The sequence below is a fragment of the Trichoderma harzianum genome (assembly GCF_003025095.1).
Source record: "Trichoderma harzianum CBS 226.95 unplaced genomic scaffold M431scaffold_11, whole genome shotgun sequence".
In the NCBI taxonomy this organism is placed as follows: Eukaryota; Fungi; Ascomycota; class Sordariomycetes; order Hypocreales; family Hypocreaceae; genus Trichoderma; species Trichoderma harzianum.
In genome coordinates, this window is record NW_020209259.1 from 461,098 (window position 1) to 476,365 (window position 15,268).

The 15,268-nt window shown below is 50.7% G+C and overlaps 5 protein-coding genes across 5 annotated transcripts; 2 read left to right on the forward strand and 3 right to left on the reverse strand.

The window, feature by feature from the left end:
* The first annotated feature begins 955 nt into the window (after positions 1-955).
* On the forward strand, positions 956-2,468 carry M431DRAFT_510830 (hypothetical protein). The gene is made up of 3 exons (XM_024919546.1): positions 956-1,236; positions 1,409-1,653; positions 1,726-2,468. Exons 1-3 carry the CDS (start codon positions 1,092-1,094, stop codon positions 2,281-2,283), a joined length of 948 nt encoding a protein of 315 aa, XP_024771353.1. The 5' UTR covers positions 956-1,091; the 3' UTR covers positions 2,284-2,468.
* A 275-nt stretch (positions 2,469-2,743) lies between these two features.
* Positions 2,744-6,601, reverse strand: M431DRAFT_92919 (hypothetical protein; the record flags this gene model as incomplete). Its single annotated transcript, XM_024924418.1, has 6 exons — positions 2,744-3,757; positions 3,815-5,503; positions 5,557-6,143; positions 6,203-6,265; positions 6,328-6,456; positions 6,514-6,601. 6 exons carry the CDS (start codon positions 6,599-6,601, stop codon positions 2,744-2,746), a joined length of 3,570 nt encoding a protein of 1,189 aa, XP_024771354.1.
* Positions 6,602-7,149: 548 nt separating this feature from the next.
* On the forward strand, positions 7,150-8,136 carry M431DRAFT_92809 (hypothetical protein; the record flags this gene model as incomplete). The annotated part of the gene is made up of 2 exons (XM_024924405.1): positions 7,150-7,461; positions 7,537-8,136. The coding sequence occupies 2 exons, from the start codon at positions 7,150-7,152 to the stop codon at positions 8,134-8,136; spliced, it is 912 nt and encodes a 303-aa protein (XP_024771355.1).
* A 94-nt stretch (positions 8,137-8,230) lies between these two features.
* M431DRAFT_225085 (hypothetical protein) lies at positions 8,231-10,601 on the reverse strand. Its single transcript, XM_024913594.1, has 6 exons — positions 10,311-10,601; positions 9,716-10,188; positions 9,512-9,658; positions 9,013-9,432; positions 8,773-8,947; positions 8,231-8,668 (listed from the first exon to the last, which is right to left on the reverse strand). The coding sequence occupies exons 1-6, from the start codon at positions 10,405-10,407 to the stop codon at positions 8,325-8,327; spliced, it is 1,656 nt and encodes a 551-aa protein (XP_024771356.1). The 5' UTR covers positions 10,408-10,601; the 3' UTR covers positions 8,231-8,324.
* A 752-nt stretch (positions 10,602-11,353) lies between these two features.
* M431DRAFT_510832 (hypothetical protein) lies at positions 11,354-14,145 on the reverse strand. The gene has a single exon (XM_024919547.1). It carries the CDS (start codon positions 13,818-13,820, stop codon positions 11,652-11,654), a length of 2,169 nt encoding a protein of 722 aa, XP_024771357.1. The 5' UTR covers positions 13,821-14,145; the 3' UTR covers positions 11,354-11,651.
* Positions 14,146-15,268: the final 1,123 nt, after the last annotated feature.

The following is a 15,268-nucleotide window of genomic DNA, read 5'->3' on the forward strand; positions in this document are numbered from 1 at the left end:
TGTCAACGAAGAGAAATGGACATTTTCAACTATATAAACATCAAGTAGGTGTATTCTACGACAATTTCATCTTTATTCCATTCATCAATTGCGATCCGTGGAGCAATGCAGTTGGCATTTTGGCTGTGTGGTTGGTTCTGTTGCGGGTTGACGCTTACATTTGTGCTTCATGCTGTGCTTGTGCTCGTGTTACGGCGGTGGCTTCATGCAGACTGGCCGGCTGCTTACATTAATTCGCTGCTAGTACCCTGGAAGCGATGGCCGTTTAATAGAGACATTTTCATCGCCTGAATAATCAAGCGTCGCCGTGACAATGTCTTCAGAGGGCGCGACGAATTCGATACAAGTATCGATTGCCTTTCGGATATAACATTGAGCGTGGGGGAAATGCATATATTCCATCGCAGCTATCCTTAGTCCTAATATCATATCATCTAGTAATACTTCAAGGTAATCCTTTAGACACGGACCGATCATGATTAGAACGCCCTCCGAGTTATGAAACAACATTTCGACGCCTTCCCCGGACCATTTAAGCGTCAATATAAAATCACAAACTACCCCTCGTCTTCCAAAGCCGTGGATACCCAAAGCCAATAATCCAATCCATGGACCGACTAGAATAGAGACAATCGAAGCTATCCGTACCGCATACATGCATGTCGGCCCGACAAGTGGGGTAACACTGCATATAGCCATATAGCGGCCGCTTAACTGCATGCAAGCGCCCAACAACCGACGCAGACATGCAAGTATGAGAAGCACCAGCGAGCAACTCACAGGCCTGGAATAGGAAATCCACGACGAACTAACGGCTGACTACAGCGTTCGGCCAACCCAACTTACGTCAGGCTTCACATCAGACCAAACATGAGGTTTGCCATTGGCCGTCATCGGAAGCCTCTCCACCCCTTGCAGCGGGTTGTCTGAGAGTGCCAGAGAGTATAAACACCCGTGAGATGGCCGCCGGGCATTGAGCCGGATCTAATACTTCTTCTCTATACTCTCGATACTGTCTGTAGCACAGGAACAATATCTAGCCTCTTATCTTAGATATAAACTATAAAGCATCACTCACTACACTCATCACAATGGCACCACCCACTGCCACCGCCACCGAGGAGGAACACACCCACCAGCAGTCCATCATCAAGATGAACGTTGCTCCTGCTGTCGAAGAGGAGGAGTTGGAATCCCAGCTGGACAGCCTCAGCCGCGGCCCCAATCCCCTGCGAGGTACAACCATCCCCGTTCATCATTCTCACATTCATAAACATTCATACCCATTACTCTCACATCCCACTTGATGGCCACTACCTATCCATTCATATCCAATCCATCTCGATGAGAATCCTCCCACTCTGCAATGCCTCATCCAAGACCTTAAGCTAACCACCCGCTCCATCAGGCATCCCAACTTTCCCCTCCTTTCACGAGCACCGCAAGCACATTGTCCTGCACATGGCCGCCGTCTTCCGCAACTGGGCTCGCCACGGCTACACCGAGGGCATCTCCGGCCACATCTCCGTCCGTGACCCCGAGTTCCCGGACCTGATCTGGATGAACCCCATCGGCAAGCACTTTGCCCTCCTCAACGGCAGTGACATGGTCTGCTTGAGGATCAGCGATGGTGAGATTGTCGGCGGTAACCGGGTATGATAAATCTCCCAATCTAGTTTGTATCAATCGCTTGAGGGGGCACAAAGCTGACTTTTGTTGTTGTAGACTCACCCTGTGAATAACCCGGGCTACTACATTCACTCCGAAGTCCACAAGGCGCGCCACAACATCCACGCCATCTGCCACGCTCACACCATCGCCGGGCGTGCCTGGTGCGCCTTTGGCAAGCCTCTTGACATGATCACCCAAGACGTGTGTGATCTCTACGGGGTTCTCGCCGTGGACACCGAGTATGCCGGCATCGTGACGGCCGAGCAGGAGGGCAGACAGATTGCAAAGGCGCTTGGTCCCAAGGGGAAAGCTGCCTTGCTTATTAACCACGGCATCATCACTGTTGGACAGACTGTTGATGAGGCTGCGTTTTTGCTGGGCTTGGTGGAGCGCAGCTGTGAGATCCAGCTCAAGGTTGAGGCTGCGTGTGCGGGTAATCCGAGCTTGAAGAAGAGTATTATTCCGCATGAGTTGGCGATGAATAATTACAAGATGGCGGGTGAGAAGCATTGGTTGTATGAGGAGGCTCAGCCGGATATTGAGCTTGAGATTGAGCTGGCTGGAGAAATCATTTCGCGGGGCCTGGATGATGTGAAGATTGATACACCATAAGGATAGAGCGAGGGTGGCAAGATTTAAACTGATGAATGACTAAACGACGCACATATAACTTTGGTTATGATTTTTGTTCTCTTTTTTTGTTTTGCCCCTAATCCATTGTTGTGAGGGCTGCGACTCCTTATCAAGAGCTATTGCTGCTTTGTTATCATGCAGAAAACTTGTTGATACTTCCGAGCACATCCATTATGATGATTACAAAGTGATACAAGTCTTGATAATGACAACAGTCTTGTAGAAGAGGTAATATGTAATAGCAGCCCTGTAATATTGAAGACCTATGCTATGCTACCATATTGTGTAGTTCATGGCTGGAACAATTTAGTGTCATTACAACAAAGCACACAAATTCTATCCATTTTCAGCCCGATCTAACGCCCAACATCTTCCTCCAGATTCTCCTTGAAATTTCTATAAATGCTCTAAAGTTCTTTGTCCCACTTTCATTCCTACCTTATTTGATTTCCGTCCACGCGGCCCGGGCCATTCTCGCCAGTCTCCGCAGATCCCGAACCGGGTGCCCGCATGCCAGAGAAAGCTCTCTCCGCACCTGTGGAACGAACGGCACGACGTGTTTCGACTCGAACAACCTCGGCAGCGCACCGACAACTTCCAGGGCCAGCTTTCCGCATTCGGCCTCGACCTCGGGACGCATCTTTGCAGGGACGTAGCCCGAGGGCAGCCAGTCTGGCCGCGTCAGCTGTGCTGCGGCCTTGAGTGAGAAGCAAGGCAGTGCGATGTTGATCAGGCTCTTGGCGTATTCTTGGGCCTTGTCTGGTGACTCTGCTAGGATCTTCTTGAGAATCTCGAGTGCGGGCAGGGTATCTGGGCCGGGGCCCAAGCTTTGCGAGAGTGCCATTGATACGCGTAGAATCTCGACACAATCGTCTTCCCAAATGGAAAATGGCATGTGCTTCACCATTGACAAAACGCCAATTCTATAATTGGTCTTGACAAGCTGACTTCCAGCTTCGGCGTCTTGACTTGTTGCAATGTCAAGCATGGGCTTGACTAACTCAAAGTAAATCTTCTGTGTCCAAAGGGGCTTCACAACGGCAAAGTTCTCCTTTGCCAAGAACTTTTGCGGTGCAACAATCATCTCGAGTCTTCGAGCCAGGAGATGGCCAGTAGTTTCGTTTCCAGGGACATCGCGTAACCGCTGGATCAGGGCTCGAGCTTGCGTGCCGCCTGGGCGACGGATCAGCCCACTGACAATTGCGTAGATGGAAGATACTTGTTCTAGGTAGCGCGAAGCATCATCACTGTCAGAAGCGTTTTGGGCATTTTTCAAGGAGGCTTCTAATCGGCCTTCCAACTTGGACATCAGATATCCGAGGCTTTCGACCTTGTACTTGTTCGCCAGAATGGTCAGGATGGATCTGGTTACAGGTCTGGTGACAGAGTTTTGGGTGAGAGAGGCACTCAAAGGGCCACTGATTAAAAGTTCTTGCGCAACTCCAGAGTCAAACTATTCGGACAGTTAGAAGTGCTATAAAGATTGGAAAGGAATAAGGGAACAACTCACGAGTTTTGCAACAATAGAGGGCCTCATAGCCTCTAGGAGTCCGAAAGAAAGAGTATTGACTGTCTTTTCTGTCAACCAACCCCATGATGATCCTTGCTCATCTGTGTAGTTCTCCAGCTGAGCCTTTCTCTGTTCCTCTGTAGCGGAAGCAGGGACGGGTATTAGTTCTTCTTGGAAAAGATTCAAAAAGTAGTGATCGATTTTTAGTGAAGCCTGCTGAGCCTCGCCCATCTCACGAACAACGAACCCAGCAAAATCAGAGACGAGATGGAGGTACTGGTATTCAGATGTCTTATCAGAGCCATCAAAGTCCCTGCTGAGCTGAAGAGCCGGAGTCTTGGTGCCCGAGATGAGACCTACAGCGGCGGTTGCGCGGCGATAAAGGCTCCGAACAACCACCAGGGCAACGAGCAAAAAGTCATTGCGAAGCTCAGTAACGGTTGTTCCTTTCGGCGGTGTTGCGCTGTTGTAACTCGGTGCAGAGCCATCATCTTCCTCTTCTGCAATGACTCTTAGCTCCGGATACTTGTAAGTGACCCGATACAGCCACATGGAACCATCAAAAGCCTGGTCTTTCTCTGGGTTATGCTTCAAGCAAGCGTCATTGAAGTAACGTGAGACAGTCTGAATACCGACAACCAACGCACACCAAATCTTTGGGCTAGCTTTTGCGTTCATCGCCGCTATTAACTCGGTAGTTATGACATGAATCAGGGCCAAGAAGTTATTTCTCCCAGCGATAAGAGACTTGGGCAATTCAGAGCATCCGATATAAGCCAACAGAGAGCCAATCTTTTGGATTTTCTCGGCAGCTTCGTCACTCTGGTCATTACGACTGCTCTGAGCGACTGACACAAACTGATCAACCAAAGGTCGGAAGCCCGGTGCGTAGGCCTGGACGGATCTGTGTAGAGCCTTTGCTGTCTCGTTCAGAAGATCATCTGAAGTCGAGTTTGAAGAATGGCCACCAAACCCATTTAATGCAATGGCGAACAGTGCTTGGCAGACTTCAGAGCACGTTGCTTCAGGAAGAAGCAGCCCACTTTCTTTCTCGAATCCGAGCGGCACGGTTCCTTGGGAGACCAACGCACCCGCTCCCTGGACTGCCTCCGTTGCAATTTTAATATCATCCACATTGGCGTTTTCGTTGCTTCCAAGTGCGACAGGGCTTTTGTAAACGTCGTGGTAAAGATTCTTGAAGATGCCATCAATGGACACAAAATCGCTCTTTTGTTCATCAGTCATCTGCGTCTGCGACAGGAGAAGTCGAGTTTCCAAGATGACGTTAAGGATTTTCAGCAAATCTTGACTATGTGTCACTGATTTCCGGTGTCGTAGGTTGTCCTTGAGGTGCGTGATTGTTGGCGCCACCATGAGTACGAATGCACTCGGGTTTGCGCTGAGGACACTGACGATGAGACGGCCAGCTGGAGTAGTGTACATGGGATTCGACAGGTCGTTAACGCAGTCGCGCGTCACATCCAGCGTGTAGTTGCGGAGATCGTCGCCCTTGAGCTTTGTTGCGAGCGTTTTCAACACTTCGAGAGTAGCCCAAATGGCATCTTCGATTTCCCCGTTTCGTACTTCATACTTGAGACTGCCCCAAGTCCGGCTAACGTATGGGATAATTGATTCTTCTGGGTGTGTGTACTCTTCAAGACACTCTTTGATAGTTTTCAAAACATCGACCTAGAATAAATGAGATTCACTGAATACAGACGAAAGGAGCAGAACCAGCTTACCTTGACGTTGACAGTAACACCGTCTCCTTGGTCAAGTTTACCTATCAAGAATGGTAGTGCAAGGGATGCGAGGCGGTATGTTGATGAGAAGCATTTCCGAAGCTGAGATTTAAGGTCCTCTGGAGTAAGGCCGCTCTGCGACAGGCGCGGTAGGGTGATGGGATAGTATGCCTTGAACGCAGCAAAGACGGCCTCGAGGACCTCTTGGGTAGGCTCATATTGTTGGAGAAAAATTCTCAGAATGTCAAACCACACAATCAAGCAATCCGGGTCTCTCTCATTCCGGCACAGCTCCAACAGGTTGGTCATGAATGCAGAGGAAGGTCCGTCCCGTTGCTGGAGATTGCTCGCAACTTCAGGGGTGGAGATGAGTGTTCTCAGCAACTCATACACTGCCAGGCGAGTCTTGATAGTCTGTCTTTGGAAGTCTTCCTTCATACCGCACACTTTACCGATGATGTCGTAGCCACTCTGTGATTGAAAGGCCTTCATGGCGATAATCCGAGACAAGGCCGAGGCCGAAGCTAGGATGCCGGCTTTGTGATCAATGTCGAGCATGGCGCCGAAGAAGGCAATCAAGAGCTTCACTAGAAAACAGTGTAAGTCGAATTGACCCTGTGGCAGCTTGTAAGAACCATGGATTTACCTTGGCTCAATTTCAGGAGATCCGGTTTCACAAAATCCAGTGTATGAGATAAAAACTCCAAAGCTGAGCCACATTTATGTTAGCACAGCATCAAGGTGACTATAGAATGAGAGCCATATTCTCACCTTTTGCTCTTGATGTCCAGTCTGGAGTTTCTTGTGCATCTTCAGTCTCGTTGTTACCCGGCATCCATGGCTGAACGGCCTCTACCCAACGTGCAACAGGGTTGGAATTGGCCGGACCTGTCTCAAGCTCTATAGAAAATCTCATGTTAGACTAGCCCACATCTCAAATCTTCAAATAGATCATACCTTTGGCCGCTCTCTGGGCCAATTCTGTCAGTTTGGCTTCATCTTCCTCGAGGACAAAGTCGAGTGCCAGCTGCCGAAAATCGGCCATGGCTTCTATGCGCTTGCGTAAATGCTAAACCGGTATCCAGGCGACTTCCAGGTGATTCAGGAGGATCCAAAAAAGGCAAAAGATACTCTTTTATATCAACTCTCTCGCAGCGAATGCCCTCGTAATAGTCGAATGCAACGTTATCAGTGCAAGTCTCGGTGAGTCTGAGCGTCCAATCCCAGTCACTATCGCGGGGTAACTTTTGTATGACCAACCGCCCACTCCCGAAGAGTTCACCGCTTCTTACGTCCCTAGGAGCGTGAATTGAGGCTGTTGGATGAGTTTCCCCTTCTGTACAGCGCCGTTCTAGGTGTTTTCGGCCGCTCAGGAGCAGGGCAAAGATGTATTTGTAAACATTGACGAGCAGACAAAATCGCAATTCCGCCGGGACGAACATCGGCCATGGTGGGGTGTTTTTTTCTGGGAGATTCGGTCCCCACTTTTTGGTCATGACGGAAGAATCCCGCGCTCGATGCTTCAAGTTTCTTTGCTTTGGGCCGGCATTTGCAACAGCCAATTCCAGCTTCACCAACCTCTTCGTCGTAGCCATGATTCGAATACCGACGCTGCGACATCTGGCGACCAGTTCGGCGCGCTTCGCCGCTCGCACAACCCAGCAGCGTCGCTGGGCGCAAGTCGTCGACGTCCGATTCCACACAACGCAGCCTTCGCAAGTGATCCTCGAGAAGTACCGCGAGAAACTCACCAAAAAGGCGTCGCAGGAGGGTCATGGAAGCATCGAAGACCTCAAAGCAGCGTATGCGGACAAGATTCAAGAACAGCGCAAGAATGACGCCGTAGACGTTCCTTCAATAGAGGATCTGTCCTCGGCATCCATCCCGCAGACCGAGGGCACGCCAGTCTCCCAGCCGAATCGCGGGCCTGTGCCATCTTCTTCCTCCAAGCCCGCTTCAAAGGCTTCCTCAAGCGAAAAGCCCGCCATCAAACCCCTTGGCGATATCCTCGATCTCGAAAAAGCCGCCGACTTGCCCGAAAAGGAACTCACAGCCATCTGGCGCCTTCGCCACGCATCGTCTCCGCAGACGCTCTGCGCCGTCATCCCTGCGCCAACATACAAAGCGATGGAGGATCTGGCACGCAGCAGTCCCTTCTTTGTCCTTCCGGTGCCGCACGAGGATCAGGGCGCAGAAATGCACCTGTTGCAATGGACCTTTGATGCAGCATCCAAGACCAGCACTGTTCTGTTCACCCAGCTGGTCGAGTATAAGACCAGAGGGGAGTTTGCGCAACCACATACCACAGTGACGCATCACCTCGATCTGATTAAGGACAAGGGTCTGGTTCTTATGCAGGGCCAGGTCATGGAAGGGAGGGGCGTACAGCCAGACCACGCAAGATGGCTGGTTATGTGCTTGCAGCGATTCTACGGCGGATGGGAGCAAAAGGGCGATGAACTAGATGGACAGAGAAAAGAGAGGGCCAAAGAAAGAAAGAAACTGCTTGAGTGGTTTACAAAAGGCGATCCGAGATTCAGCGTCGAGAAGCTGCTAGAAGAGGCGGAAAGATTGGGATGATTTGGCGTCTTGGAAAATAGACGACTTTACGAGCACTAGGATAGATGAAACGGCAGCAGACCCGTTCATTTGTATTTGTTATATAGGCATTAGACGAGGTCATCCACAACCTCGAATTGTACAATTAAACAACGGCTAAAATTACACGCCTTCTTTACCACCAACCCAAAACGCCCGTTCTCTTCTACTTACAACTTCGACTTTGGTGCTGCTGCCTCCGCTTCCTCCTCTTTCTTGACCTGGTCTCTCAGCACTCTCCGCAAAATCTTGCCTGCTTGAGATTTAGGGACCTCTTTGATGAAGCGAACGCCACCGCGCAGCTTCTTGGAGGGTGCGACCTTTGCGTTGAGCCACTCGGTGATTTCCGTGGCCTTGGCCTCGGTCTCCTCGACACCGGGCTTGAGCACGACATAGGCGCGCGGGATCTCGGTGTGTTGCTCCTTGTCCCAGACACCGATGACGCAGACGTCAGCGATATCGTCACGGCCGATGAGTTTGGCCTCGAGTTCGGCGGGAGGGACTTGGAAGCCCTCTGTTGTGGGAGTCGAGTCAGCGTCACATACAAGAGACGAGCAGGGATGGAGTGCGAATGGTATGGGTTTTTATAAGGGGATGAATATGTGTCGTTGGACTTACTGTATTTGATGAGCTCCTTCTTGCGGTCGGTGATGTAAAAGTTGCCCTTGGGACAGCAGTAGAAGATGTCTCCAGTCCTATACCAACCATCCTCAGTGAAGGTTTCTTTGTTGAGTTCAGGCCTCTTCCAGTAGCCTGAGAAGACGTTTGGCCCCTTGAGGAGAAGTTCTCCGGACTAGATTTCCATGGTAGTTAGTACACACTTCAATAAGTGGAAATCTCCGTCAGTTTGCCTCTCACCTTGTCATAGCCCAGTTCCTTGCCATCCTCGTCCACAATCTTGGCCTCCATATTCGGATACAGCCTTCCAACGGAGCCTTGATACTTCCACCACTCTTCTGCCAGCTGTATCATGACACCGGGGGATGTCTCAGACAGTCCATAGCCCTGCTTCACGCCAATCTTGAGCCGGTCCCATACCGAAACTGCCAGTTCTCTGCTCAATGGAGCAGCGGCCGAGTTTATCCATCGCAGTGATGACAAATCGTACTTTGAGATGACGGGGTGCTTGCCCAGAGCGAGAACAATGGGCGGTGGCACATACATGAAGGTGATGTGATGGTCTTGGATCAGCTTGCAGGCCTTTTCAAGGTCGAACTTGGGCAGGACGACACATTTGACGCCGGTAGCGATGGTGGTAGCCAAGACAACGACCAGGCCCTAGGTGAATGAAGACATCGATGTTAGCTTATGGTCTGGAATATGGCAGCTCGCTTTCTTCTCTCTGGGACAAACGTACATAGATGTGGAAGAATGGAAGAACGCCCAGCTGAGCGTCTACTTCCCATAAGAGGCCTTTGATGTCGCCTTGTTTCTCGCCCTGGACCGCTTGAGCTACAATGTTCTGGTGACTGAGCATCACACCCTTGGGCAGACCGGTTGTTCCCTAGTTGGGCTTATTAGTCGCCAATATGCAAGATATCCATGGTATGGGCACACTCACAGAGCTGTACACGAGATACGCGAGGTCCTTCCTGGGATCAATATTGGCCTTCTGAGGCTGGACCTTGGCGCCCTGGGCAGTGATGTCAGACCAATGCCTATGCACCCCGGTCTCATCCCGACCATCACCCATCAGCAGAATCCGGTCCTCAGGCAACCCCGCAAGCGCCGCGGCCTTGCGGGCAGCCTGCAAGAACATCTTCTGCGTAAGAAGGGCCTTTGCGCCAGAGTCCTTTAGCTGCTGAGCAAGGTCCTCGGGCGTGTACGTCGGGTTGGCAGGACTGGCGATGCCGCCGGCCCAGTGAATGGCAAAGTTCACGACGGGGACGTCAATGTTGTTGGGCGTGAAAAGGCCCATGACGTCGCCCCTTTGCCAATTGAAGACATGGCGCAGGCCCTTGCCGAATTCGAGGGCGAGACGCTTGATGTCGTTGAATGAGTGAGACCTGCCGGTGTCGCAGTCGACGAAGAGGGCTAGAACAAAGAGTTAGCCATGAGACATTATGACGCTTTTTGTCATGAAATGAGTATTGTTTTTCGAGACAACAATGAGACAAGAAAGAAAGTGAGAAAATGATTGTGTATGGTGTACTGACGTTTGTCGCCGGGATAGTGTTTGGGCTGCTCTAGGTAATATGACCAGATGTCGACGGGAGGAATCTCGACCGGGATTTGGAGTGACGCGATAGGCATGATCGCGGTCAATTCGCTATGTTGTATGTGTGTAAGGTGTGTATGAAGGTCTCTATAGATTGGTAATCACAAAGTTTCGAGAGGCAATCCTATACCAGTCGAAGCTTTCTATCCCAACAGAAGCAGTCAAGGATGAACAAGAGTGAAGATACAATACGGAAACTGGGGCCGGCCTGCTATGGGTATATGTAGAATGGCAACACTAGGAAATCCAAGATCGTCTCGAGAAATAGAAATGGGCACGCGGAGGGTATTATGAGGTGGGATAAGCCAGAGGCTGACCCTGGTACAACATCGTGTCCATGCTTGATAATGGTAGTGTCACCTCATTGCTTTTAGTACGATCAACCTCCGTCTCCACGCTCAACCTAGGCACTAGGAAAGGCATCTAGCACACAGAACCATACCTTTGTTGGTTTCGCGTCGTCGGCCCCAAGTCCGAGCTACCGTGTCCTGGGCAATCTGTTACGAATATGCGGTTCCCTGATGCTTTGATGCCCGTCGGGACTCCAGTCTTTGTCCGCCAGCAAAACTCCGAGCTTGCCAGGCTCAAGATAGAGCCTAACCCCGGGACTTTTCTGACTCGGGGGTACAGGTAATCCCACAGCAACGCCCTGCCGTAATAGTACATTTGCAGAACAGTCACATAAAGTCACACACACATCATACATGGGCCCTGGACCGCTCTGGGGCTTCTCGGTACGACGGAGACTTCAAGGGCGGTAAAAGCGGAGTCTCTGGGCAATCCATGGATCTTTAACCTCGGTGCCGCGAACGGGGCGTGTGGGTCACCGTAGACTGAAGACAGAAAATGGAGTTCAAGCCCTTTTGGATGGCGTTTGCGGAGAGAATGAATGCGGGGGAGCAGCAGTAAGGGGAGAGTTTGCTTAGGGATCTGACCTTGTGCTCTGGCGGCTGCTGGCGAATCAAGTGTCGATAGCTTCACGTCAGATGGCAGCAGTGTGAGAAAGATTAATAATCACAAGTTTCTGGGAAATCGGTAATTCATCCGACTTTTATGGAGCTTCAATTCTGTTGCATTTCCTGGCAATCAATCTGCCGACAATGGCAAAAAGATGCTCATGTATTTGAGCCGACTCCATCTACAACTCCACATCTATCGTTACAGGTGCCACCCTAGACTCCGAGCTTTTAGGTCGCATTCGGATCCAAGCAAACAAGAAATAGGCCTAGGAAAGGAAAACAAAATAAAACTACTCCGTACCGTATATATCCATAGTCCCCTATTCGCTCGCCTCCATCGCCACAACCTCGGCTGGTTCCCACTTGGGCACCGTATCGCATCCTTCCGGGATTCTGCAAGAGTCCCGGACGTCGCACGTCTTCCACAGCACCTCGCGGATTTCTCGAAATACCTGGTCTGGCGCATCCATGGCCCAGATCACATCCAGGTGCTGGTACTCGGGAATCACTTTGCTGTGCACTACTTTAACATGCGGCTCGCGCCCTGCTTCGAAGCGCTTGAGAAGCCTCTTCCCGTCTACAAGATGATCGTCGCCGCAAACCCACAGCGCAAATGGGGGCACTTGGTGATTGTACCATGCCGTGGAGCCCTTGATGTGGTGCCGATGATTAGACTTGTGAATCTGTTCTCCAGTTTGGAGGTTTTCGTCACTGGTTTCTGAGTCGTCTTCGTTGCTGCCGCTTTCATCCGTGCTTTCTTCTTCTCTCAAGACATCCCTCGTCGCCAGGATACACTTGTGGTGGGCAAAACACTCACGACCGAGCCACCACCTCATCGACTCGGCACTTACATACACGGGCGCAAACTGAAACATGCGGTTGCGCAGGCCTCGGTCCCATCTCTCGTCGGTCCAGTCAAAGAGGAACGAAAAGACCTTGTAGCCCAGCCATCCGTACAGCCGGGGATCCAGCAGCGCGTGCATCTGCATCATCAAGGGGATGAAGGCGTGGATCCCAAACATGAGCCTGAACATGCCGGGCGAGATGATGCGCATGAACTTGAAGTACATCTTGCCAATGAGCGGCCCAGCATATGCCGCAGGGGCCAGAGCGCAGAAGACGGTCAGTTTCTCGCCCAGGTCAGGTCGTTGCTCTTTTGCTAAGGCCACCAGCGTCTGAGTCGTTCCCTGTGAGTGACAGATGAGGCTGATTTTCTCGAATCCCGTCTCGTGCAAGACGCGCGATATGAGCGCCGGCAGGTCAAAGACACCCATCTGCCGAATATTCCAGCACCACATGCGCGGGTCGCCGTAATCGAGTAGTACGTGCTGGGGCTTGAAGCCGCAACGGTTGTTGCCCAGCCAAACATCGTATCCTGATTTGCATAACCAAAATGCCAGGCTCTGCTCATCGTTGCAGCAATACGCTCCCGAACTCTGCAGCAAGCCATGCATCAGCAACACGGGGAACTTTCGCTTCTTGCCCAGATTCCCTGGCTGCTGGGTTGGCTCCTGAAAGACGGTTGGCCCAAGTTTCTCTCTGCTTGTCTCGTCTAGGGGTGTATGCTCTTTAGGGTCATAGACGTGCCAAAGCTCGATGATGAAGCCATCTTCAGTCTCGACCTTGAAAGTCTCCACGTCAAGGCCAACCCTGCGGGCGTAATAGCCAACATCACAGATAATGGGGTCCTTACCGCCCTCAGTTGGCGGGTATTCATCCACTATGGTTTCGTCAACATCCAAACGTCTCTGAGCTCCCGACGGGTCCCAATCCTTTTCCTTCTCTTCTCTAATTGCAGCGTTCTGCTGCTCCTGCTCATAAAACGGCCGCTTTTTCTCCTCATTCGGCAGAAATAGTGCCTTGCACCATTTCGGAATGCTTGTAAACAGCGAGCCAAGTACAATCACACCAAGAAACTCCATGCTCAGCACAAACGACGTCGACCTGAAAAACCAGCATTGGATATTGCGTAGCAAAGACGGCGGTCCGTATAGTGGTAGAGGTGGGAACAATGGGTTCGTATGTGATGGAGGCATAGTATGCCTCAAGGTTCCTTGTGAGTCCTGCTGCCAAGACTGTCCATTTCCCTCATCTTTTTCAGGTTCGGGTAGTTGTATGATCTTCCGCTCTTCCTCTCCATTGTGATGATGCGCGGCCGGATTCGAGATCTTTTCTTGAATCTTGCTTCCCTTCTTAATCTCTACTTCCGTCGTCTGTCCTTGTAGGTCTTCGCGCAGCACGTTGAGCTTGTGTGCTTCATCTAATGGCACGCCTGGCAACCGGTTGCCGTCCAATGTGACAATGACGGGATCCTGTGGTGTGACAAAATCGGCCTGCACAGCTATTGCTGCAGAGTCGTCCTCCAACCGTTGGTGTGAGAGTTTCTCAGACTGTTTGGTAAATTCAACCGCCTGCTGTGCAACCTCAAACGTCGATCGAGGCGGCATGTCGTGTTGAACCGAGGTCGGGGGATCTTCGTTGTGACCCATTTTGACCAATTGAGAGTTGGCCGTGGTGAGATTTATTTATCTATACTGTCTTATGTCTTTTCGAATTTCTTTATTCAAGCCATACGATGGACTGTCGCTGCTGTATGTCGTGGTAATCGCTCACGGGTGGGCATCAACCAGGTACGGCAATGACATCAATGATCAAGCCACTTCGCAGTCAATTCTCTAGACGGGTATCAGAATAATGAAAGTTGTGAAAGCCCAGGAACAAGCAATTCTCATGTATCGTAAATTGGAGCATTTGCATATAAAGGAGTGACCTCTAACCAAACATCATGAGACAATTGGTAAATGCGGTGAGTGGAGGGGAGAAGCTGCATCTAAATCCAGAAACCCTGCAGAAGGGCTTTCCACATTTCCAGAATAAAATGCTGCATTGTAGGCCTATGTGTTAGGTGTGACGCAATCGAGTCGCGAATCATTCAAGAGTCGATCCCTGTTAGTTGGCTCCATATTAATTTTCCATCCGTTTCTGTACTTGTAATTCTCCGTTGATCAATCCGGGTTTTTAGCTTGTGAAATTGGCTGTGATATTTGCCTCCTTGATGGCAGTGCTGACGGAGTTGGAGGAGTGGAGATTTGAATGGCTGGTTTTTTGAGATACGTGTATCTGCTAAAAATACATGTGAAATTCTGGTCAATTAGAAGGGGTTTTTTTCTTGAGTGACTGGAGACCATTGCTGCAAGGCATGACGAAATAATCAAGTGTAAGCCGCTAAAGCGCATTCATTCATTGGCTAGCAGGAAGGTGACTTTGTTTCTTTACTCTGCATGAGTTTAGACGCCCACCTACAGAATGTAAAGCGTGCAAACCAGGCACCTATTGGCCTCCAGCTCTTTTACCCCTTTCTCGTACATATATAGTTTACCGAGTCCCGGGTAAGTTCAATTGCGATGATTGTGCCGCAGTGGGAATATCGAAACCTTAGAACTCAATTCTGCTACTTCGTGCTCCATACAAGCCACACTGCATGCTAATACAGGATGTGCACTTGCTCCATCGTCGCCATAATCATCAAATTCCATAACCACCCCCATTTCTCTGTAGATTAATACACATAGCTACATACCTGTTACCACATATAACATCCGCTTCAGCTCCTCGCCTTTGCCGTGGTAACTACAGCAGCAGCCGTTGGTGGAGCTGAGCTGCGCTTGTAAGATTGAAGCTGAGGCCCCGAAATCTGGGGTCCAGCGACTCCCTATGCCGAGGCTGCCACGGCTACAGCCGAGCCACTGCTGCTTATAGTGGAATCTGCAGCGACACGACACGCACCGGCAGGCTTTTGATCTTCATCGCAACGCATCGCGCCCAGCACGCGCCGAATCCAATTGCCCCGGATTCCCGGTCAGCTTTGTTTCCGTTCTTGGTGCTTGACTGTGATTGTTTTTATTTCCATCTTCTCCTGATCTCTGCCTGCGCCATG

What these genes read in the sequence shown, in the direction of transcription:
- M431DRAFT_510832 (XM_024919547.1), bottom strand. Translation starts at nt 13,820, where the DNA reads ATGGGTCACAACGAAGATCCCCCGACCTCGGTTCAACACGACATGCCG.
- M431DRAFT_510830 (XM_024919546.1), top strand. Translation starts at nt 1,092, where the DNA reads ATGGCACCACCCACTGCCACCGCCACCGAGGAGGAACACACCCACCAG. An exon ending in CGGCCCCAATCCCCTGCGAG is followed by an intron (nt 1,237 to 1,408) that starts GTACAACCATCC and finishes CCGCTCCATCAG; the next exon opens with GCATCCCAACTTTCCCCTCC. An exon ending in AGATTGTCGGCGGTAACCGG is followed by an intron (nt 1,654 to 1,725) that starts GTATGATAAATC and finishes TTGTTGTTGTAG; the next exon opens with ACTCACCCTGTGAATAACCC.
- M431DRAFT_225085 (XM_024913594.1), bottom strand. Translation starts at nt 10,407, where the DNA reads ATGCCTATCGCGTCACTCCAAATCCCGGTCGAGATTCCTCCCGTCGAC. An exon ending in AGGAACTGGGCTATGACAAG is followed by an intron (nt 8,948 to 9,012) that starts GTGAGAGGCAAA and finishes ATGGAAATCTAG; the next exon opens with TCCGGAGAACTTCTCCTCAA. An exon ending in GAAGGAGCTCATCAAATACA is followed by an intron (nt 8,669 to 8,772) that starts GTAAGTCCAACG and finishes CTCCCACAACAG; the next exon opens with AGGGCTTCCAAGTCCCTCCC.